The sequence below is a fragment of the Tenrec ecaudatus genome, chromosome 15 (genome assembly GCF_050624435.1).
Source record: "Tenrec ecaudatus isolate mTenEca1 chromosome 15, mTenEca1.hap1, whole genome shotgun sequence".
Classification (NCBI taxonomy): Eukaryota; Metazoa; Chordata; class Mammalia; order Afrosoricida; family Tenrecidae; genus Tenrec; species Tenrec ecaudatus.
Genome location: NC_134544.1, coordinates 40,423,860 through 40,447,668, shown reverse-complemented (window position 1 = coordinate 40,447,668; position 23,809 = coordinate 40,423,860). Strand labels below are relative to the sequence as shown.

General features: G+C 45.1%; 1 protein-coding gene across 1 annotated transcript in view; it reads left to right on the top strand.

Annotated features, from left to right (window-relative positions):
* Positions 1–21,810, top strand: part of GALNT1 (polypeptide N-acetylgalactosaminyltransferase 1) — a 110,854-nt gene extending 89,044 nt beyond the window's left edge. Inside the window, exons 6-12 of the mRNA XM_075533155.1 lie at positions 3,424–3,594; positions 4,752–4,869; positions 6,520–6,700; positions 7,610–7,749; positions 12,132–12,230; positions 13,027–13,161; positions 18,485–21,810. Of these exons, the coding sequence (XP_075389270.1) occupies positions 3,424–3,594; positions 4,752–4,869; positions 6,520–6,700; positions 7,610–7,749; positions 12,132–12,230; positions 13,027–13,161; positions 18,485–18,631 (991 nt within the window). The 3' untranslated portion in view covers positions 18,632–21,810. The remainder of the gene's footprint in view (positions 1–3,423; positions 3,595–4,751; positions 4,870–6,519; positions 6,701–7,609; positions 7,750–12,131; positions 12,231–13,026; positions 13,162–18,484) is intronic.
* The last annotated feature ends 1,999 nt before the right edge of the window (positions 21,811–23,809 follow it).

Genomic DNA, 23,809 nt, shown 5'->3' with positions numbered 1-23,809 from the left:
ACCGCCACGGCTCCTTCCCGTCATGCTGAAGTCTTCTGAAATAACACACCTTGTCTCTTCCGGGCACGTTCCACTGGCCAGGGCTAGTCACAAGAGGGAGCTTGATTTCACCGTGGCAATGGAAGTATAATTATTTTACAACAAAGTCAGTATCCAGTTGTGAATAATATTAGTCTGGACTTCAAATAAACATAAATCAAAAAAAGAAAAAGGGAGGGAGAGAGAAGACAAGATGTTCTACCAATTCCTTTCACATTGCCCCCATGCTTGGTGTCTTTCTAAATTTCTTTATCTGGAGACAGGGAGCGTGTCTGTTTCATACTTTATCAACCACTAACCCTTGATGATTGCGTGGGTGCTGCCAAAAGCCACGAAACACCTGCTTCTGAGACAAAGGCCTTGGTATCCTAGGGCTCAGCAGTAGCACAAGCTACGGCATTCACATCCAGTCCCAGCCACCAGAGCGCCTTGGAGTGGCCCGGGCGGAAGCTGTGGGCACCGTCGGTTTACGGGATCACAGCTGAGGAACCCCCACGCGTGAACTCTTGAGTCTCTAATGTGATCTGCTGCATGCTGGGAGAGGAGTCACTTTGTCTATCAAGAGTGTGGTCAGAGCAGCTCTGCGGAAACGGGGAGACCCTGGGGAGAATTGGCTCCTTTACCTTTCTTGGAAAGTGAGAAAAGACTTGAAAAGATCTGGAAACAGAATGGGAAAAGAGAACCTGTCTAGGTCAGTTTTAGGAAAGGTTCATAAAGAAGTAGATGAACTAGAAATTAAACTTAAAAGCTACCTTTGTGCGGGTGTCCTTTAGAAAGCCTCTGCTTTACCAGATTAAGGATAGGAGGTAGAAACCACTTTAATCACAAATCTGGTTGCAGAGAGCCTAAGTGAACTATGGGGCAGACCCAATTCAACAATGTCTTACTTGAACATTCTTCAGTAGTAAAGTATTTTGTCAACCAAGTGTACAACAAAAATAACTTCATTTTATCATCATATGTCAAATAAGGAGAACCACAAAATCATTTCAGTAGGATTGTAAAAAGACACTGAAAATACTCAGCATATTTTCCTAATTAATAACTCAGAGGAAGCCAACAACCGTCCCTACCATGTGAATGAACGCCCTGTATCGTCCTTGTAAAATACTTGAAGAATCTTCACTAAAAACAAACTGTGTAACTCAGGATGTTCCAACCAATGCAATAACCGGCAAAGAGAATTACAACCATAACACAAAAATAAACTCCAGGTATAAGATATAGCTACAAAAAATGCAGGACTACCCGGCAGGGGACGGTTGAGCAGATGTTCGCTTAAAGGAAGACTCAGCTTAGAGTTCATGGGAGCAGTCACACTCAAAAACGGATAGATTTGAATAAGTATTTGCATTTCTGTACCTCAAAACTCAGCAAGAGGTAAACTGAAAATAATGAGCAGAAGTACTCGTAAAGGCTGATGCTTTCCACGCACAGCATGTCTTCTTATCAGGCCTACGTATGAACGAGACTAGCTTCTCAATCACCAGGAGAAAAGTGAGTGAATAGTTGGAATTCCCAGGGGAAAAGTAAAAACTAAAAATGAATAAACATGAAATATTTAACATTTCTTAATAACCACAAAAAATGCTAGTGAAAACAGGGGTTTATTTTTGCAGATTGTAGAGTATTTCTTTAAATAAAATTCAGACATTATAAAAACATCCAAAGTAGAAAGAAAGCCCATGGAGTCACATTTTTTCCTCAAGAAGACATTAGTTCTGCATCAAGTTTTTTAATCCAAGCCAGAAATGCTTTTCTTTTTAAACATTTGTTACTTTGTAGATTTAGAGAAAAAAAAAAGTGCCAGTCAGGAGTGGTGACTTGGCCTCTCTTAGCATGGTGGTGTGGTCAACTGGGTAAGCAACTCATTTGGAGATAGGTTTCTGAGAGCCTTAAAATCATCCTCCTGGCAAAGATGTGTCCATAAGGATATTTACTATAATGCTTATCTACACGGCGGTGCTTATAGGATCTGACATAGATAAAATGGAATGTTATGCAGAAATATAAAAGAATGCTTCCCAAAAAAATGAGGAAATGTTTATAGTGTAATTCATTAATATCAGGCGAACAAAATCTGGACCTCAGACCATTCATACAAACCCATTGCCAGTGCGTTGATTCCGACTCCCAGCATCTCTCTATAGGACCCAGTAGAAAAACCCCACCGCGTTTTGAAGGCTCTGAGCCTGTATAGAAGCAGACTGCCACATCCTTTTCTCAGGGAGCATCGATGGGTTCAACCCACTGAACTGTGGGTTGGTAGCCAAACACGTTGACCGCTGTGCTACCAGGGCTCCTTAGCCGTGTCCACCTACTGCCATTGAGTCCGTCTGACCATAGTGACTCCACAGAGGGTTTCTGAGACTGGAAATCTTTACAGGAGTGGCCGGGAGGTTTTAAACTGCTCACCTTGCAATAGCAGTCCACCGCCTAACCCACAGCACTGCCGGGGCTTCTGTACAGCCATACGTAGGCTCCTAGTTGGTTTCCTTCCTCTCTGGGGACACTCCAAAACATGAAAGACGGTAACATGTATCCAGTGAGATTACAAGTGACTTCTCCGGAACCCAGTGGCGTCCGTTATCTGAGGCCGCATAATGCTGTGTGTCAGAGTGTGAGGCAGACACACGCCTGTCTTGGCACATGAGCTCAGCCTCGCCGCACTGTTGATGACTCCCATTCGTTGCAGTCGACCTTGGATGGAGCGGCCATTCCTCATCTGTCAGCTGGGTGGGAGGATAGCATGTACGATGAAATGGAGCTTCCCAGGGACTGCCTTCTCAGGAAGCACACGGAAGTCAGCTTTTCTCTAAAAAGGAGTAGCTTTTCCAGATTTTTTTTAAATCACAGTGCCAATTAAAAATGTTGTTCGTAAGAAATACGAACATGAGGGGAAGTATCCTTTCTAATAACTAGAAAGTATGAAACTAGAACATCCTGCGATAATATGGGAAAAGAATAAGAAGACAGCATTCGAAGCCGGCAGCATTGTGGAGAAGCTATAGTCAGGAACATGTGCGCATCGATGACACCTTGGGAAAGGAGTCAGGAAGAGCCCACGGAAGCCTCTTGCCCTTTCCCCTTAGTCTCCCTCCTGGAAGATTATCCTTACAGCAAAAGGGAAATGCTTTGTCTATCAATATGTGCACAGTAATATTGCGATAGCCAGAATTTACAAAAAAAAATAAAGGGCTCTCCTAGAGTTGTTTTTTTTTTAATTACCTGCCATGCTAACTTGAAAAAGTGCAGAGCTGTTTTAGACATTTTTCCATGTGGCGGATATGTGAAAATATGCCCTCTGGTAGTAAGTGTTGCTGATGCCGTTTCCGTACAGGAAAGCCATTAGTCAATCGTGTTCCCTTGCTCCCATGATTGTAGGAGGACAGTCGTGTGCCCCATCATTGACGTGATCAGCGACGACACATTTGAGTACATGGCAGGTTCTGACATGACGTATGGCGGATTCAACTGGAAGCTCAACTTTCGCTGGTACCCTGTTCCCCAAAGAGAAATGGACAGGAGGAAAGGGGATCGAACCCTTCCCGTCAGGTAATTCGTTTGCTGAGCGTTGTCTTCTAAGGTGTTATTGACCGAGGGGTCTCTGTGTCCTAAGAACCATATCACATGGGCGGTACATATATTTGAGAGGTGAAGCACTTGTGTATCTTATGTATAGTTAAGGACCATTTTCACATTCAGTATTTTTTACAGAAGGATTTCTCTCCCCTCTCATCAGCTAACAAAAATTTTTGTATATCTTTATCTAGTACATGTGAGAAATGATGGCATGGTATGTTTGGGTTCCTATAAGTAGGTTCGATCAGACTTGTGGTTTAATTTGATTAAAGATAGTATTTATTTTAAATCAAATTACCCCTGGGATTAATTCCTTCTAAGTGTCAGTATGTGAAAGTGCTACTTGAAGCTGGGTCCTTGCTCCAGAATGTAAAATTCTAAATTCAGGCGCATAACATCTGGGTGATCATCACTGAATGGTAAGGTTAGAAAAACTTGTTTCCAGACAAATAACTAGAATTGATACAAAGTGTAAAAGGAATTTTTTGTTCAACTATTAAAATTTTTTTCTTCTACACTTGAATGGACACTTACAGATGTCCACCCCTCCCCCCAAGAGAGATATAAAATCTTCCTTCTATTCAGAACCTTTAAATGGAGACTTTTGCCTTTTCTGAGACATCCTAGGATTGAGACTAAGGGCCTGCTGCTGCTCTTCATAGTTAGGGGTTCCGTAAGAACCCGTCTTCCCCTTTCTCCTTCTCCTCCCACCCTGGGCTTCTCAGCTCTGCTGTCTCACTCACGAGTCCAGTCCTGGCAAAGGTGGAGAGGATTCCCGAAAACTAGCGTCAAATAAAGGAATTTAAGGTAGAAGCTCAGCCAGGACTTGACCTAGAACGCAGTTTGAGGCAAGAGCCTGGGAGGTCAGGGCCTGGCAGGGAGAGAGGAATGCACGGCAGAACCTGTGGCTGGAAGCTGATTCAGGGATGCACACGACTGGGGTGTGTAGGTCATGTCTAAACTCCAGGCAAAACGGCATGGAAGCAGACAGTCCTGGGGGCCTGTGAAAGTTCTGAAGAACTACATTACTCTGTAGTTACAAAGAGTTACAAACTACTTTTAAAAACAAAAACTGGTGTGAAGTTTTCAGTCGTGCTGATTAATGGTGTGGAATTGTGATTGCATTTCAGAACGCCAACAATGGCAGGAGGCCTCTTTTCAATAGACAGAGATTACTTTCAGGAAATCGGAACATATGATGCTGGAATGGATATTTGGGGAGGAGAGAACCTAGAAATTTCCTTTAGGGTAAGATCCTTTAAAAAAATTATGCTTCTACTTTATCTCAATTATAGGTATGCTTTAATTGTTCACGCTTATCTCTAAAACATGAAATTGAATTGAATATGAGTTTAATTTGACTGCAGAATCTTCCATCTGTAAGAGCCTTAAATGCAAGAATTATTCCTTTAGGTCAAAAGTAGTATGCAGAGAATTTTATATATATGTACTGGTGCATATATTTGAGGTTGCTAATTATTTGTAGATAATTTGCATCTTACATTATTGGCATGTTTAGGGTATGACTGAGGATTCATTACAAACGATTGAAGCAGTTGTTTCCACTATAATTCATTATAAACTTGTACAAGATTTCCTAGCTATTTTTGTTCACTTCTGTTTTATTTAAGGGAATAATTCAATAAGCAAATAAACCATGCATAATTTACATATGCTACTTGCTATTAAACTGCTGCTAAAAAACAACAGCAACATAAGTTCCCACTCTGTAATACACTTGCTCTTTAGGGTGAAAATCGTTCCTTCTTGCACAAAACCTGCTACGTCACCGGATTATTTTCTTAAGTAGCCTGGCTATCTTACCAGATCTACATGTATTTTTAAGGCAAAAGAATTCTGAAGTTGCTCTAAATTAGTTTCACCTATTCTACTTTCAGTAATAGTCCTATTGCATTTCATGTTGTCTAAAACCAACATATTATTCTAACGACACTGCATATTTTTTAAACAATTGACCCTCTGACACGTACCTTCGTATCACAGGCCCCGCACCAATAGGCACAGTAACTTGAGCCAGCTCCCTTCCTCCCCTGGGGCTCGCTGGACTCCTCGTAAGGAGCATGGGTTGTGTTCTAGATAATCTTGGAGGCCCTGTCCAGCCCTAGCACTTCATGATCATGGGAAATGGGACAGTAAACATTCTCAATATTTCACAAAGACAAAGCTTTTAAAAACACGTTTCATCTGTGCATAGTTAGTGGAGTTTTTCAACCCTCATAAAACTGTGAGTTGGAAAGACCTGGGAAAATCATTTCATATAGAGATGTGAAACCAGCCGGGGTGTGTTTTTGTTTTGCCTCTTTTTTCTGTTTATTGTTCTAAGTAAGACAACAAAAGTATGCTATGAATATCTCACTGAATAATCCATGGTCTGGTTTAGATCCCCAGGTTCTGTTTCATTCACAGGATGTGACATGGGTGGAAGGGGAGCAGGCAGGCATAGGGATGGATATCACTGGTCAAAGGTCTTTTGACCACAATCATGCCAATAAATATATTATCACCCGCACAGGCACGCACACAAACAGATGCTTATGAAAGTGTTTCTTTTTAGCAAGGGCTTGTTACAATTCATTACATTTGAAGTTATGATCTGATGAGTCATGGCTACAGTTACAAAAGCAGTAATTTAGACCTTATCTCTATGTGTGTAACGTTCAACCTGTTTGTTCGGTACATTGACCTTCAATTGGTGCTTAATGAGAACCAGACACTTAGAGAAAGATCGCCCCGAGGAAGCGCTGACTTTGTGGCCAAGAGAAGAGAGCAGGACCTGACTGTGTGTCCTTGATTCTGTGAAGCTCCATGGGCTTTGCGTTGTTTTTCCCTAACCCAGCCACGGGTGGCGCCGATGAACTGTTCTGTCCTGGTTTTCAGATATGGCAGTGTGGAGGGACTTTGGAAATTGTGACGTGCTCACACGTGGGGCACGTCTTTCGGAAAGCTACTCCTTACACGTTTCCAGGAGGCACAGGGCAGATTATCAATAAAAATAACCGACGACTCGCAGAAGTATGGATGGATGAGTTCAAGAATTTCTTCTATATAATTTCCCCAGGTGAGCATGATTTGGTCCTAAAGCATTCTAAGGGAGTGGAAGAGAGGCTTGGCTGTGAGCAAAGGCCAAACACTTACCCAGAAGTAAGGAATGAAATCGCTTACAGCGTGGTGCTTAGCAGCATGCCTGGGGAAGATGTATTAATAGCTAGAATGCCATGCTATAATGTTACACACACACACACACACACACACACACACTCGTTACACTTGAATTCTGAGTAAGCTTTGGGGTGTTCATTTTTAAGCCGTTTCCCTCCCTTGTGTGGATGTTTGGTCTCCGCAGCCTTGTCACCATCATGACCAACGCCTGCTCTAGGGTAACCACGTGCCTTCGCCACAGACGGTTCTTGGTGCCTTCCTCTTGCAGGATTTTCATGGAAGGTCAAGTATTAAAAAGTCAATTCAGAACCCTACTACGCACCTGCCTCACGGACTTCTCTCCGGGTCAGAGTTTTGTGGGAACAGTTGTGCCATTTAGGATCTTTCCGAGCTTGTTACCCTCACTTTTGTATGGTCACAAATGGGGCAGTGTGCACGGTTTAGTCAGAAAGTACGACTTCAGACCTCCGTTGAGAGAGAAGCCCACTAGAAACTTCTGGAATGCCCGTGTAGTTGGTTTAGACAAAAGAGGTCTAGAGCTTTGTTTTGTGGCCTTAATAGATGTGAAGTGTTCTGAGCCCATTTGTCCCTGAGTGTAATCTTATTAGCATCTGTTTCATTCTCATGTGCTGCTGATTTTTCTTTGAAAGGTTAAAGTTTTATACTTTGGGAGGTAGATTCATGGAGTATGAGTACGGCCTAATTCCCCATTTCCCCATGTGTGTGGCTTGTTAGATGAAGTATACGAATTGACTTGTGTTTCCGAATGGAGCACTAATAATTCAAGGTCATTTCTTTCTTTCCACAGGTGTTACCAAGGTCGACTATGGAGATATAGCCTCAAGGCTTGGGCTGAGACACAAACTGCAATGCAAACCTTTCTCTTGGTACCTAGAGAATATTTATCCTGACTCTCAAATACCACGTCATTACTTCTCTTTGGGAGAGGTAAACATACAGATCTACAGCTTATAATTGTACTTCTTATTTTCTCTTTTCTCTATTAGAGACAATAGAGGTTAAACTCCAGTAAGAAAATCCCTTTTATACTAAAATTATATAACATTTAAGATTGGTAAAGTTCTCATTCGTTCACAACCTACTTGGTAGCTTGAAACTTCTTTAACTTTTAATTGTGTTACGGTTTAAAACAGGAATGCCCTAACACCTAACCATCACAGTTAGACTTGCTACAACATAACAGTGTCTTTGGTAGACTTTCTACTTACAAACTAACTCCTTAAGAAGAGACCATTTCCCTGGGGATAAAGTTCCAAAGGGTTCAGAAAGGAGGAGAAACAGAAATGGAGACACCCGGGACAAAGTGGCTGAGGCCATGTTGCATTGTGGGGATGCAAGCAGTGACGTGAAACAAAATGGGTATGAATTGTGGTGTGGAAAACCGATGTGCTCCGTAGACCTTCAGGCAAATCACAACACAAAGCTGCAGAAGAGAAGCTTGGGAGAGGTGATGCACTGTGGGGAGAATTCAAGAATTGGAACCATCTCTCCTAGAACTTGCTTTTAGAATAGAGGGTTATTGGGGGTTGCTTTTCTTCTAAACTAACCTAATTCTGGCCAACGCCTTGGCATTGTTGACTGGGCCAGAGCTTAGGCACATTACAGAGAGAGTCTAACGCTGTGGATGGAGCCAGGGCAAGCTTACCTTGCGTCCTGCCAGCTGGCTTCCTTTGTGAGGATAGGTTTTAACATGCGTGGCCGGCGGGTTTATTGCCTTTTCAGTTAGGCAGAAGGTCTTAAGCTGTCTATGTCCTTAAGAACAAGCCTCACCGGCCAAGTTCCTCAGCTCTGATTTGTGGGTGGGGGTCTCTCCCAAACAAAAATCACAGTGCAGCCAGGAATCTGGTGTTCCTGCTGCGGCCCTCCCTCGTGTGGGTCTACCTTAACCAGAGACTGGCAGCCCAGGGAAACCTGAAATTAGAGGATTTTAAAGGAGAAAGGAAATGAGAAGCTAGACGTACGGTTATAGTAAGAGGCATGCCCAAGTAAGAGTGTCTGGCGTCAACTAGATTTGACTCCTCTGGGGATCTAGAACGAAGAATAAATTGTTCCGTCGTGATAGCTCATCATTATAAATCTGGCTGTCGGATAGTTTTAACAGCAGCAAAAAGCAAAAGAGCCAGAGGAACCTTAGTGGTGTAGTGAGTTATGAGTTCGGCTGCTAACCACAAGGTTAGCAGTTCTCAACCACCAGCCGCTCCACTGGAGGACAGGCTTTCTACTCTGATAACAATAGGGAAATAGATCAGTGTACATATATTTATATGTTAAGTATTAAGGTAACAGATGGACATTGGGCCTCCACTCAAGTACTCCCTCAATGCAAGAATACTTGTAAGCCAGCATTCTGTGATGCTTACTTTCCCAACACAATCACTGAAGACAAAGCGGGTGCATAAGCAAATGTGGTGAAGAAAGCTGATGGTACCCGGCTATCAAAAGATATAGCATATGGGGTCTTAAAGGCTTGAAGGTGAACAAGCAGCCATCTAGCTCAGAAGCAACAAAGCCCACATGGAAGAAGCACACCAGCCTGTGTGATCATAATGTGTCTATGGGATCAGGTATCAGTCATCAAAGACCCAGAGCAAATGTGAATGAGGGTGAGGGTGGAGTGGAGACCCAAAACCCTTCTGTGGACAATTGGACATCCCCTTATGGAAGGGTCAGAAGGAAGAGATGAGCCAGTCAGGGTACCGTATAGCACCATGAAATATACAACTTACCTCTAGTTCTTTAATACTTCCTCCCCTCCACTATCATGACTCCAATTCTACCTTACAAATCCAGCTCTACCAGAGCATGTACACAGGTACAGATAAGAGCTGGAAACAGGGAATCCAGGACAGATAAACCTCTCAGGACCAATAATGGGAGTAGTGATACCAGGAGGGGAAGGGGAAGGTGCGGGGAGATAGGAGAAATCGGCCACAATAATCTACATATAACCCTCTCTCAGGAGGACAGACAACAGAAAGATGGGTGAAGGGAGACAGTGGTTGATATAAGACTCGAAAAAAATATATAAATTATCAAGGGTTCATGAGGGAGGGAGAAAATGAGCTGATACCAAGGGCTCACGTAGAAAATGTTTTGAAAATGATAGTGACAAGATATGTACAGATGTGCTTGACATGATGGATGGATGGATTGTGATGAGAACTGTATGATCCCCCAATAAAATGATCTAAAAAGAAATAGTTGAAACCCACAGGGCCTCCCCTGCGGGGTCACTGCGAGTGTCCTGGACTGGATGACAACCAGTGTTCTTTGGTTTATGGGCCGGCAGCTTTTCTCCAGCAGATGTAAACATTGCAAGATTTACTGGCCATGTCCGCAGGTCCAACACCACTCTGAGCACTTTGTGTGTGCGCTTGTCGCTGTTGCAGGTGCAGTCGACTTGTCTCCAGCTCATAGCAACCCTGTGTGCAGCAGAACGAACCCCTCTACCCCCACCTCGGTCTGTCCCTTTGTCACTCTGTGCTGGCTTGGGGGATGCCGAAAGCTCTGCCACTGGAGTTTCTCACAGCAGCAGGGGCCCCAAAGTGAACAGGGCTCCGTCCGCAGAGCTTCCAGACTCAGAGCAGACTACAGAGAAGTCTTCTGGGGAGTTAGCTGATGCATAGCACCGAAACTTTATAGTAACTCATTTCTTCCTCGGGGTAACACTGTGAGAAGAGTGCTATTAACCCCCCCCCCAATCACAGATGGGTAAACTGAGGCACAGGCAAAGTATTACACAACATGGTTAAGGACTGAGCGGCAGAGGCAGGGTCTCAGCCATCTAGCCTTCGGGCTTGTGCTCGGAGCTGCTAACCCTCCTACTCCTTCAGATCAAACCAGACCATGCTCAGTGGGCACAGTCGGTTACTCATGGGCCTGTTAAACGTGCGGTCAGCCGTCCAAACCCACCAGCCACTCTGAGGGAGCAGTCGACGATCTCTGCACTCATAAAGATTTACATCCTGGAGAACTCCAGGGAGCACCTAGGAGCCTCACGAGTCCGAATGGACTTGATGGCAGTGGCTTGTAAACAAGAAGGTGGGGATAGAGGAAGGAGACATGGATTGTACCCCAACAATGTTTTGGAAGTACTAGATTTTCTGTACCATCACTTTCCACTCCTTCTGAGATGCAGGGGCCTGGCATCATTCTGGGACTGAGTCTGAGTCAGTCTGGAAAGCTCTGAGCAGTTCCTTAGGAAGGAACCTATTTAAATTGTTTACTCGGTAGTTCCCAGACACAGCTGATCACAAGCCCCTTCAGTGTTGGTACATGTGAGAACACTCATATTGGAAGACTGTGCAGCAGATGGTGCATTGATCCTTGGGAGCAGTAAATGGCCTGTCTGAGGGTTTAACTTGACTGCCACTTTACCACTCAAAAGTGGTCACACCGTTTTTCGGTCTGTGGCATGACAAATGTCTGTTCACCCATCTCCCGTCCGGCTTTCCAGGGAAGAGACCATCCGCTGGGGTAGGTGCAGAGCGTGCAAATGTTTATTAGTCATTTCCGTGGGTTTTTCTAACTGCAGTGGAGCGGGGGACGCCCAGTGTCAAAGGCACTGCTCAAAGCATTCTCCCGACGGCTGATGACCGATTTAAATTCTTTCTCCCTGGTTCATAAATATTTAACAAGAGAGTGATTGCTCCACACCACTTAGGCCAGGCTCCAGGCACCAAGCTCTTTGATTAGAAAACACCCACCTTAAGTTTTCTAAGAATTCCTCATCGGAGTGGCTACCCCCAGCAGTGCCCCTTACCTTCCCTGCTGTTCATGCCCACAGAGAGTGGTGAAGTGGCTTTAACTGATTCAGCCAAGCAAAATACAGTGAACTAATACACATTCTCAAAGTTCGGCTTGGGAAGATGACGGAAGAGCGCATTTCGAGGATATCCCCCCCTTTGGAGCACAGACAATATATAAGCAGTAAGACCTAGGCCACAATATTTTTAGATGGCCAGACAGTGACATCTTTCTGTCCCCGCTTGTACTCCTTACTCGGACCCCTGGCAGCGCAGTGATCTTGCGTGGGCTGTAAGGTCAGCAGTTGGAAGCCGCCAGCCCCTCCGAGGCAGAAGGATGAGGCTTCTTCCCCCCACAGAGGGACAGCCCCGGACACCCACAGGGGCCGTTCTCCCGGCCCGAGGGGGTTGTCATGAGTCAGAATCAGCTCGATGGCAGTGTTTGGCTGGTTGGTCGGTTTCACTGTAAGAAGTGGTACCAGGGAGAGTAAGTTGGGGTGTCTGTGTGTGCATGTCTACTTCTCTCTTCTCTAATTCTTGATCTTCTTATCTGCTGTCCCACAGATCAGAAACGTGGAAACAAATCAATGCCTGGATAACATGGCTCGCAAGGAGAATGAAAAAGTGGGGATTTTTAACTGTCACGGTATGGGGGGTAACCAGGTGGGTCTCAGTCAAGCTCTGCAAAGACTTAATTTCTGGTTGGTTTTTTTTTTCTTTCTTTCCCCTTTTAGTACCCATGGACACTATTCAGGAAGTAGTTTCCTACCATTAGAAATGAGGTAAAGCCTGTCCGGTAAAGGGAACTTTCCATCTGATCGCTGCTTTTCAACGAAACATTTGCCAGAGGTCCCTTTAGAGAATTGCGCGTCTTAGGCTGCCCAGTGTTCGATTTACCTGCACGTGGTAGCCAAGCAGATGGCAGCCATTGGCTGTGCTCTTAGTGGTGGAAACGCCGCCCCCAAGGCCATGTGTTTCCTCTATGCTTTTCTGGGTCATTTATTCAGAGCATCAAAAAAAAATTACGTTTCGTTTCTTTCTCTGTTACTCCATATAAAAAAAGAAACATGTACTTAAAATACCACTCTTGCCGACTATCCCATTAGCTGACAAACCGGCATTCCACGTGCCCAACGGTAGTTTGTTTTTGCTTTAATCTAGTTTGTGTGCTAGTGATGTATCCCTGCCAGTAACAAACACCAAGGTGTGAGGCTACAGTCGCAGCTTTCCCCTCAGTGACTTGTCAGTTAAGCAGTGGAGAGAACTTGGCAGTTCCCTCATGCTGTCTTTTCACAACTGTATGGTGATGTCATCATCCTCCGCTCTGATCTGACGCGGCCATGGTCCTTGGAACCGAACCTGACCTATAGAAGAGTTGGGTGTGCTTGTTCTTCCCGAGCCAGCTTGGACCTAACCCTCTTTACTGTGAGTGTTTATATGTTTGTGTGTTTGTCTTTAGGTTTTCTCTTACACTGCCAACAAGGAAATTAGGACAGATGACCTTTGCTTGGATGTCTCCAAGCTCAATGGCCCAGTGACAATGCTCAAATGCCACCACCTGAAAGGCAACCAACTCTGGGAGTATGACCCGGTGGTAAGTTACCAATTGCCTCAGGGGTGTGTGTGTGTGTGGGGGGTATCATTTGGTTACATTGATGTGCGTTATCGCAAAGAGAATGAGTTTCAGAGGAGTTTGAATATTGAGTGTTCTTATACTCCCGAAAGTGATGCGTGGGAAACAGCAGGTCCTTAAAATACACGTTTCCTTCCCCTTCGCCATTAAACTGCGGGCTCACAGCACCTCCTTCCCCGGCTCTCTGCTGTGACCAGGTAGCCCTGGATCCTGCTGGTCCCCTGAGGGTCCATAGACAAGCTTGAAGGAAAGGGAGCTGCAAGTGGGCTTTTAAGATAGCCGCATTGAACTGTTGGGTAGAAGAGGATTCCTAGTGAAACGCTCTGGCTTTCCGTCATTTTTCAGTGGCATATACCCCAACTCCTCGTCTTTGTCTTGATTGTCTTCCTCTGGAGCCTGTTTGTGTCCGCCCCCTCTCTGTCATGCTCAGGTGGACTTGGCTCCTATAAAACTCTCTCCCCTCATTTCTGGTTCGTCTGTCAACTTGTACCTCTGACTCCACAGTTCTGGACCAACACCAAATTCTCTGACTCTGATTCCCTTCTGCTTAGAAGCTCAACTCATTTACCTCCGGCTTTGTCTGGAGGGAGTACGTAGTTGGCATGCGTACCTGGCCTGACAATGTGGAAACAGCTCCTGTGTACAAAGCCACAGGGTCCCCAGCCCCTTTCCCCTAATTTCTCTGCAGCACCGAGTAGAGCTAAGCAAGTGATATCCCTTGGCTTTAGAAGCCTTACTACTTCCCCTAATTGACTCTGTTCCTTCTCTCTGCTTGCTCACCTCTCCTTAAATGGAGGGGAGGTGTTGGCCAAAGTGATGGCTTCCGTCTCAGCTGCCAGCCCTTCTGGGGCTCCCAGACCCCAGCCTACACGCTGCCCATGGATGTGCCCTGTGCCTTCCCACTTGACATTTCAGGTCTGACAGCTTCCTCTGCCTGACAGTTTCTCCATTCTTGAGGGCCCAGCTTTGGCTGCACCCCCGTGAATCCCAGCCCCAAAGGAGTGCTCTGCCTCCAAATTAATTGGAATCCTCTTTAATCTCTGTAGTGTCCGTGCTTCTTGGTGGTTATTTACCTACCTGTCTTCTCTCTACTACTAAGCTATTGCATTGAAGAGGGCAGAGACTAACCATATTTTATGGGTCCTGAGTCTCCCTTCACAGTGTCAAACTATCAAGTCAGTTCTGACCCACGGGGACCCCAGAGGACAGCAAACTGCCTGTACTCTGTAGGGAAAGAAGCAGACGGCCATCACTTGCTTAGAGTGAGTGGAAGGAGGGGTCAGACCACTGACCTCCCTGGTTAGCAGTTGTGTGCTTAAAGCACTGTGCCACCAGAGCTCCTCTGCCAGGCGGTAGGGCAACTAGAATAACGAGTTGGTTAATGTGGCCCTTAGAAATAGCTTGGATGTGCTCTTCCTGGTAGATGTCATTCCCACTGGGGGAGTTAGCTGCCCCATGCACATAGCAGGCACAGCGATAGTCTAGTCATCGCCAGTCATACCCCAGTCACTGTGACAGCCCAAACCAGAGATTAGAGCCTCTCAGACGTAAGTTCTCTTGGAAATGGAAATGGAAATGGCAGTGCATTCATTAGCCGGTGCTGTTTATGAATTTATTAAAAGGGGGTGTGAAGGGTGGATTCTGGTGTGGACGAAACGGCAGTGACCGTGAGGGCTAACCTCTCTGCAGTACCATTGGCCTTTCCTTGTGACCACGAGGTGACGGCTGTACCTCCCACCATCACCTCCCAACTCAAGGCAGCAAGAAAGGGGAAGGGTGGATGGCCATGCATCTTGCTCCTAATGGGGACAGCAGGGCTCTCCTGGAGCTTCCTCAACCGATGCTGCTCATACGTCCAGGGCCAGGACTTTATCCCATCCTGAGCCCCGGGGCAGAGGAGCTGGTATAGTAGGCACGTAGCTTCCGGTCCTGTCCCTCCCTGCGGCGTAAGGTTTCAAGGGGAATGAGCAGCCAGTCATCTTAGAGAGTCCAGTCACAAGCATTCCTCAGTCAGCGTCCAAGGAGGACTATGAGAAGCCAGAGATGACTCGAGGTACTTTAGACCTGACTCTGCAGAAGAACGATACGGCGTTCCACTCCCATAATAAAGAGTCACCGTCTCAGACAGGCCCTGCCCAATGGGATCTCCATGAGTCAGCATTGATGGCAGGGAGTTTGGGTTTTGGAGTCATGGGTATAAAGTCTTAGAACTTTGGATCACTTTGCTGAGTCAAGACTTTGACTTAAAGCAAAACAAAAAAAACCACATTTATGTCCACACACCTCACCCCCACACACACCACCACCGCCGCCGCCGCCTCCCCACCCCTTTGAAATGAACCATCAGTGTCTCAGTGTGGGTTTTTGAGAGTTTGACAGAATTTCACATACACACTCCCACCCTGAGATGAACCGTCAGTGCCTCAGTCTGGGTTCTCTTGAGTTTAACAGAATTTCACATTCTCATGGACCCCTGACTCTGGAGCCGCAGAGGCCAGATGGATGAAGCCTTAAAACCATTGCCCTGAGATCCTTTAAACCTTAAACCAAATCTCCCTTGAAGTTCTGCTGAAACGAAAAGTCGAGCTTAGCTCGTACAGTCTGCCTTGAGCATGCGGCTTTTTGAAGTGCTGTCTGTGTGGGATCATGTGGACCTGAACAAAGGCCAAGATTAGATAAGAGGAACCGTAGGGCTGTGGGGTCTCATGCGGGCCCGGGCGGCTGAGAACCCTCGCTCAGCTCAAAGAATGGACCCAGGGTCCCTGCATTGTACCTGTGGGGGCAGCTGAGGAGAGTGTATAGTATCAGCCGGGAGATGCGTGTTGATGTTAGATACGCTACTTGGGGCCCTGGGCAGTAAGAGGGGAGAGCAGCACCGAATGCATGTCACTGAAAACATGTGAACCTTGTTGAATGGAGCCTGGTTTGCTGTGACACTTTGACCCTCACCGTCGCTCTTTCAAAGGCAGCGTTTGAGGCGGAGTGTTAGCACTGCGGGTGTTTATTTGGGCGCTCGCTCCCTTTGGCTCAGCACCTCTGGGAGGGAGGAAGCAGGCCTGGCAGAGGGCGAAGTCACGTTGTGCCGCAGATGGACAGCGTGAGTGGACTTTCACTTTCGGGCCGAGGTTTGGGCCAGCCCCGGGCCTGGAGGCCTCGGCAGCAGCGTGTGTGGAGATCTGTGGCTCTCTGGGTGCTGGACCAGGTTCTGGGTGTGCCCAGCGTTACAGGGTGCCCAGTGTCCCAGTCACGAGGACCCTTTGTTGAGCTCCTGCTCTGAGCCAAGCCAGCACGCCGGGAAGTTCGTATCTTTCATGGATGAGATGGCCGGGCTCAGAGAGGCTAAGCAGCAGCTCAGGGCACTTGGTTGGCATGTGACAGACCCGAATGCCCTCCAGGAGCGCCTCATTGCAGAACCTGGCTCTCCCCAGGAAACCACAGAGCAGCTGGATCAGGCCCAACGGAGGCTGGAAGCCCGCGGGCTGGCTCTCCGAGTCTGTGTGTTTGATGCCTGAAGTCAGCGAGCACAGGAGATGATGTGACATCTCCCTCCATACGCCGCTGCCATGTGCCGGCTCACACGTTGACCAGGACGCAATAAGGGCCTAGAAGCCAGAGGACGTGCATCATATACGATTAGAGAGCCCTGGTCTTGCATGGGGCTGAAAATGGCGAGGTCAGCAGTTTGAAACTACCAGCTGCTCCCTGGAGTCAGCCAGGCTTCCTACTCCCATAAAAGTCCATCTCAGAAACCCACAGGGCTGTGCTACTCTGTCTTGCAGGGTCACTGTGTGTCAGGATCAACTCAGTGTCAGGGAGGGAGGAGAGGAGGGAGGTGCTTGTCAGTTCAAATGAGGCAAAGGCCTCCTTTAAGGCGAGCTTGTTGAAGGAGGTAGAGTGACATTGCTTGAAAAGGAAAACAGGCCGATGACAGAATCTCAATGAAGCCATGAGTGAAAGTAAAATCAAGCGAGTGTGCGCTCATGAACATGTTTTATATCCTGCAGCGGTTGTGTTAGCACCGTTTCAGATGATTTCAAAATCATCTTAATGCAGACGCCCACACAGCTGCTTTGGAGTCATGAACTCTAAAGACCACAGCCCTCGACAGGAGTGGGGGGGGGGGCGGCGGGGGCGGTTACTCATTCCCAATCCCGTCTGTACTTCCCTCCTGAAGCTATCCTGAAATCCAGCAAGACCACATTAAATCTGGAATGTAAATATTGCATATATCACACCCACATACATAATGTGCCCGCACATGGGAAGTAAACAAATGAGGGAGTTTGGAAGGGAAGAAACACACCATATATGTGCTGTGTAAAAATTCAGTAGGCGGGAAGATACACAGCCGTCTCTGCCAGCCGTTTACTAAGGCCCTATTTTGTACACCCTCTGCTAGCTACTTTGTATTTGTTTTCTGTCTTTATTGCCGAATCCGCTCAGGAGACGCAATATTCTCATATTAGCAGTGAGAACACACAAGTTAGCCAAACTCCAACCCCAGACTCCAAAATCCTACACTCTGACGATGGAGCGGCTTACATTCCTGGCCTGAGAATCACAAGGTCAGCAGTTTGAACCCAACAGCTACGTCATGGGAGAAAGATGAGGCTTTCCACTCTTGTAAAGATTTACTCTCTTAGAAACCCGAAGAGGCCATCCTACGCTATAGGATTGTTACGAGTCAGAATCAACTTGGTAGCAGTGAATTTTGTTCTGTTTATCAAAAGGAAGCTTCTAGATTTGATGGGGATATAGACTTGGGGCTGATAGTATTAGATCTTGGGAGCCAAACATCCTGTGACTTTAAATCTTCAAAAGGACCTGAGTTCCTAAGGGCTTGAGGTTTCGAATCACAGAATGTATTTGAACAACCTTATCAGAAGGAAATCCAACACTTTTGAAACTAGGCTGAGCATCCTAGATTAGGATCCACCTTTTTTTTTTTCTTCTCTGGTCATTTTTTAGGAAAACAGCCACTCCTAAAAAATTTAGATGAATGGATTAATAGGTAGGTAGGTGGAGTCGGTTTACCCTATTGCAAGCTCATGGCGCAATTGAGACATGGAAGTCGGGTCTTCTTCCAGGTCCAGCGGTTCCCACTGTACCCCAGTCCCTTTCTCCCCGCCGTCCTTAAGTACACACCGCATTCTCAATATTTTAAATGAAGTCACTCTTTTCTACCCAAAATTTCATAATCTACAGATGTAATGGCAGAGAGTGTTTTTGCTTCCAATTTGATGTAAAGATGTCCTGCTCACCCCCACTCCCCTGTCATTTTCAGAAACTCACCCTGCAGCATGTGAACAGTCACCAGTGCCTGGATAAAGCCACAGAGGAGGACAGCCAGGTGCCCAGCATCAGAGACTGCAACGGAAGCCGGTCCCAGCAGTGGCTTCTTCGGAATGTCACCCTTCCAGAAATATTCTGAGACCAAATTTACAACAACAAAATAAATAGAAGGAGAAAATAAGGATTGACTGGGCTACCTCAGCATACATGTCTGCCACCTTCTTAAGTAGCAAAAAAAGGAGAAGTGCTTTCCTGCCCCGCAGGACGTAAGGTGTATCAGCCATTCAAACGTCAGACTCCTCTAGCTTTCCGCTGGCTGTGAACCAGCCTTCCTGTCCGAGGACGGGGAACTACGAAGTAGTGAGACTGCGCACACTGATGTTTACAAGATTGAGTCTCTCATCAAGAACCATCGTAAGGCGCACTCAGACAATGAAGAAGCAATCAGGAAGACGTGTCCGCACATCGGTCGTTAGTTCCTACTGACTGTGCCATCACGGAGAAGAGATTTCCAAGATTTCTTATTTTCTGATTAGAACTGGTAGCCAGCATATGGAATATTGATAAAAAAATTAATGAAAAAGAACTGGAACCAGATTCAGTATCATGAAACCAACATTTTTACAATAATTTTAAGAAAAAAAAGCTATATTAAACAGGGTTTAAAGAAAATTAAATCAGAACTATGAGAAGTACAATTTGTTATAGTATAGTATCAAATTTCTATATAGATTTTTATACCTCAGCGGGGGGTGGGGGGTGCTGATGCCAGTGACACTCGGTTTGTTTCCATCTGTGATCGTCAGTAGTCCCAATGCTGGATGTTTTTGTTTCCTGGCGGGGGGTGGGGGTGGGACTGAAACTGAGCTCAAGACTAAACAAAAAGGCTTTGATTAGAGACTTAATTTCTATCATTTAAATTTTCCAATTTGATTTGTGGGCTGTTGGAAATGTGATTTTTCTTTCTAAAACTGGCCTCAACTGAACAAATTAGTTATCTCAGCTGCTTGTAGGTCAGCTGACTTGTAGGCGTTTACACGCACGCACACACGCGCCCATCGTGTGCTGACACATTCATTCTTTGGTTACATCTTCAACATCTTAACTTGATTTCTCACATTATGCTTAACACCCAGGATTCATACCACTGTAGATTATTTGTTTTGTTTCCACAGCTGTAATTGTTCAGTTGTTTGTTCATGCCACTCCACAAAAGGCCTACAGAAGTGATTTATTATTTGGCTATTTGGAGATGATCTATTTAATGGGTTTGTTTTTTTTTGGGGGGTGGTGTTGGTGAAAATCTTTTTCTCCATATTCAGATGTGCTTCATTGTCGAGTACATATTTAGATTAGGTTCTTGAATTGTAATGTTGATCTGCTGCTTTTTTTTAATAAAATTTTACCGAAAATGTTTGACGTTTTTTTAATGTTAGCCAAAGAACTGCAGCTACATTACTCCATACTTCTTGGCTGCATTTCTTCCCTAAATGAAATTTAGGTTAAATTCATTTTCCTTTTTAGATATTTTTAATATCACAAAATGATCTAGTTATTAAAGGTTAATCTTAGAGAGAAAAATCTCAGTGTGACATTTTCCCTGATTCTTAAATCAGTCCATTGGCTAACAGGCTTGTATTTTTCCTTCCTGTTTGTAAGATTGTATTTAATGCTATTCTTTTCTCTGATTATCAAAGGCTCTCACTGCAGGCAGTGCTATTTCATGTGTCTAATGATGTTTTTTGAAAGTTGTGTCATTATGATACCTGCCAACTTGAGTGTACACCAGATTTCTCATATTCTACTCAAGTTCCCTAACATCAAGCACACGTTGCTGCCTTAGGGCGGGATGACTACCGAATGCATAAACTTTTTCCCCAGGAAATTTGAAATGAAGCAGGTGCTAGATGGAATTTCCCCCCAACTCCATGACCTATGTTAGTTCTATCATCAGTAGGTCTAATGCTTGAATATACCATTTGGCTAATCAATAAATTATTTTCGTGCTCAGAATTTCAGGTTTGTACTCGTGTAGTTTGGTTATTCCTTCTTGTCAGAAAGCATAACCACTGTGATGCAGGTTTTGCTTTGTTTTTTAAGCTGGGGATGTATGTAGTTTAATCCATGGGTACTTTTTAGAACTTGATAGATAATCCAATTGCCTTTATTTTTCTAATTAAAGAGTTCCTAAATACTTTGAAAATATAACATATTCCTGAAGAGTTGCGCCGGACATTGCTTTTCTTTGAAGTTAACATGGATCCCCGCTCATTATAGCTCTTTTTAGATTAGGCAGCTGTGTGAGTCCAGGTAGACCATAGAAACCGATCCAGGGACACTCATGTGCATGAGAAAGAGCTTTGTATAAAGAGTAATTGTTTATTAACAAAGTATCCTAGCCCAGTCCATGTCAAATCTAAGTCCAATATTAGCCCATATGTCTAATACCTGTCTGTAAATTCCTCCTCAGACTCACCTAACACATGCAATGACCAGAATATAGGAAGATCACAAGCCAGTGGGTGGAAAGCCTTGTGGATGTAGTGGTGGTGGAAACTTCTCAGTGCTGGCGTGGGCTCCACGTGGCTCCCCCAGCTCCAGACCTGGCTCCATTAGCATGGCTCCATGTGGCTGTCAACAGGAATGTCTTGCAGGGAGAGAGTGTATCTGGCCTCCAGTTACACTCTTTATCTCCTTCGCACCTCCAAGTGAGGTCATCAAGCTGCAACCTGATTGGCAGGCTAGACTCCACCCGTTTGCAAGTTGACAGGAGACTATAACTGCCGCAGCAGGGTATGAGGATGGATTTGCTAGAGATTCAAAACTAATGATTGAATACACACACACACATAAATTTATGTCAAGAAATGACGCACAGCTGTAGAAATGAGGTCAATCCACGGTCAGCGGATCAAGTGGCAGACTACTGATGGCTTCCGGATTGACAGGCAGTATGGCAAGCCATTGGCTCAATTCAAAGAACCAGAAGTCAAGCCAGTTGCAGGATCCAGACTCAGGTAAAGCAAGACAATTTCCCCACAGTGTCCACTTATATAGGAATTAGGCCATACCCCTAGGGAAAACTTTCCACAGCACATCCCATTATGGAATTTGTGACACTGTAGGTCATAACCTGGGGGATCACTAGGCTTTAAATGCCAAATCCTTGAGAATTCTGGCCCAGCCAAATGGACACAAAAGTATCAAAAGCAGTGTGGTAATTAATTGTAAATCACATGGGAAAGAAAAGGATGTGTAAAACAAAGGGTGAAAACAGTATTGTCAATTGTTTGACCAATAAAGAATTCATAAATCTGATGCTTACGAATAATTTGAATCTCACAAAGCTAACAACTCTCCACTAGCGGTCCTTAGAACTTGAAATGTACAGTCTCTCCACCCTACCCCATCCCAACCCATTTTAACGTGTGTCTTTGTTCTAATTGTTATTCTTAGAAAGTGATTCTCTGTTGGCCATTCTTCCATCGAAGGGCACCCAGTCTGCCATGCCCTTGTCTCTCTGTTCTACATTCAACTGGAAAAGAGGTGCTTCTCTGTGTGGATTTGGTACTTTCCCTGAAGTGGTCATCTTCTAAGAAGTACCCCCAGAGCAAATGTATTTCCAGAGTTAAGCGTTCTTCAGAGGAGAAACGCGCGATAACTGTGAGGTGGTGTACAAACGGGAGTCACTTTTTTATTGTCGGGAAAACTAGATGTTTCCAATCATAGGCCACTCCTCCCCATTGCTTGGAGACTCCCAACAAGTATTTGCCTAATAAATTCTGTTTCAATATGTCAGTAGGAAAAATACAAAACTCAGTCATATGTCAGGACACTAGCAACAGTTCAACGTTCACTTTGAAAGCACACCGGTGCTTTACCAGCAAAGCCTGGTGGCATGTAGGGCTGTCACCTGCGACGTCAGGAGTTCAACTCTGACAGTAGCACCGCAGGACAAAGATGAGGCTTTCTGCTCTCAAAGACTTACAGCCTTGGGAACCCGAAAGGGCAGTTCTATTGTGTCCGAGAGGGCTGCTGTGAGTCAGAATCGACTCAGTGGCCTGGGTTTGGTTTGGGGGTTTTACAGCGTCGAGTCAGCTGCCTGCAAAACTAACTAAGCACAGATGCACGACACTAATGCCTTGAAAAGTACAAGACGTTACTGAGAAATCCACTAGAAAATGGCAGTTTCCCAAGAATGATGTCTAAACTCAACAAAATCAAAATCCAGCTATTTTTATATAAGTTGACAAATGCATCTGCAACTACAACAGACCCAGAGTAGCCAAGGTAATATGACCTTCAGAAAACGCAAAGTCGGAGAACGTTATCCATTTTCAAGAATTAGTCTGTAGCGGCAATCATAATACTGTAATACTAGAGTTAGAATAAAAAGACATTAACCATAAGCGGGAAAAATTCATCAAAATTCAACATTATGAAAGTGGAAAGGCAAGCCTCTAAAAGAAGATATTTGCAATACAAGGAAAAGGCAAGAATTATTGCTGCCAGGGCCCCAGTTCATGCATTGATTTTTTTTTTCTAAACAAAGCATGTTGAAACAGGTCTCTGATCGGTGGATGGCAGCATACAAGCTTTTTCAGCGATAAACTAAACAAAATCAAAATTCACCCACCTTAGGGCGCCTTACAGATCTGCTCTGCCAGTTAAGTTAAAAGCACACAGGTCGTCTCAGAAGGTATGTATGGTGATGGTCTTCTGGAATCCCAAAGGGAAGTCCTGATAGGTTTTTCTCAAAGGACACAGAACAATCACAGGAGCTTACTAGGAATAACATTTTAAGAAAAGTGAAAACCGCCTTGGTGAGAAGAAGGCCAAGAGAGTTGTGCTGAGGAATTTTTTTCCATCTAGATAATACACCTGTTCAAGAGTAGCCAAGGCCGTCCTCTGAGAAGAGGTTGGAAACCTCATTCCATTCACCCTACAGACCTGACCTTGCCCTTGAAGACCATCTTTTTGTTCCAAGTCAACATTTCAAAGGAACATGATGTTAGTCCTTCAAAGATGCAAACATTTGGTATAATGTCCATTGAAAAGTGCGGAATTCTTTGGGGATCCGGTAGAGAGATGGAGACACTGCCTTCAGAAGTGTGTAGGCCAAGAGGGAAGATAGATCGAGAAGCAAGAGCTTCACACTCTGGTGAGAGCGATTTCTTTAGTAAAGATTTCTATTTGTAGCAGTACTTTTTGTCTTAACCTCTTACACATGTAACAAGACATAAAAACCATTGCAAACGCAGTCCTGTATTTTAAAATGAGCTAATGAAGAATAAGATGCATTATGGACTTGAACCGG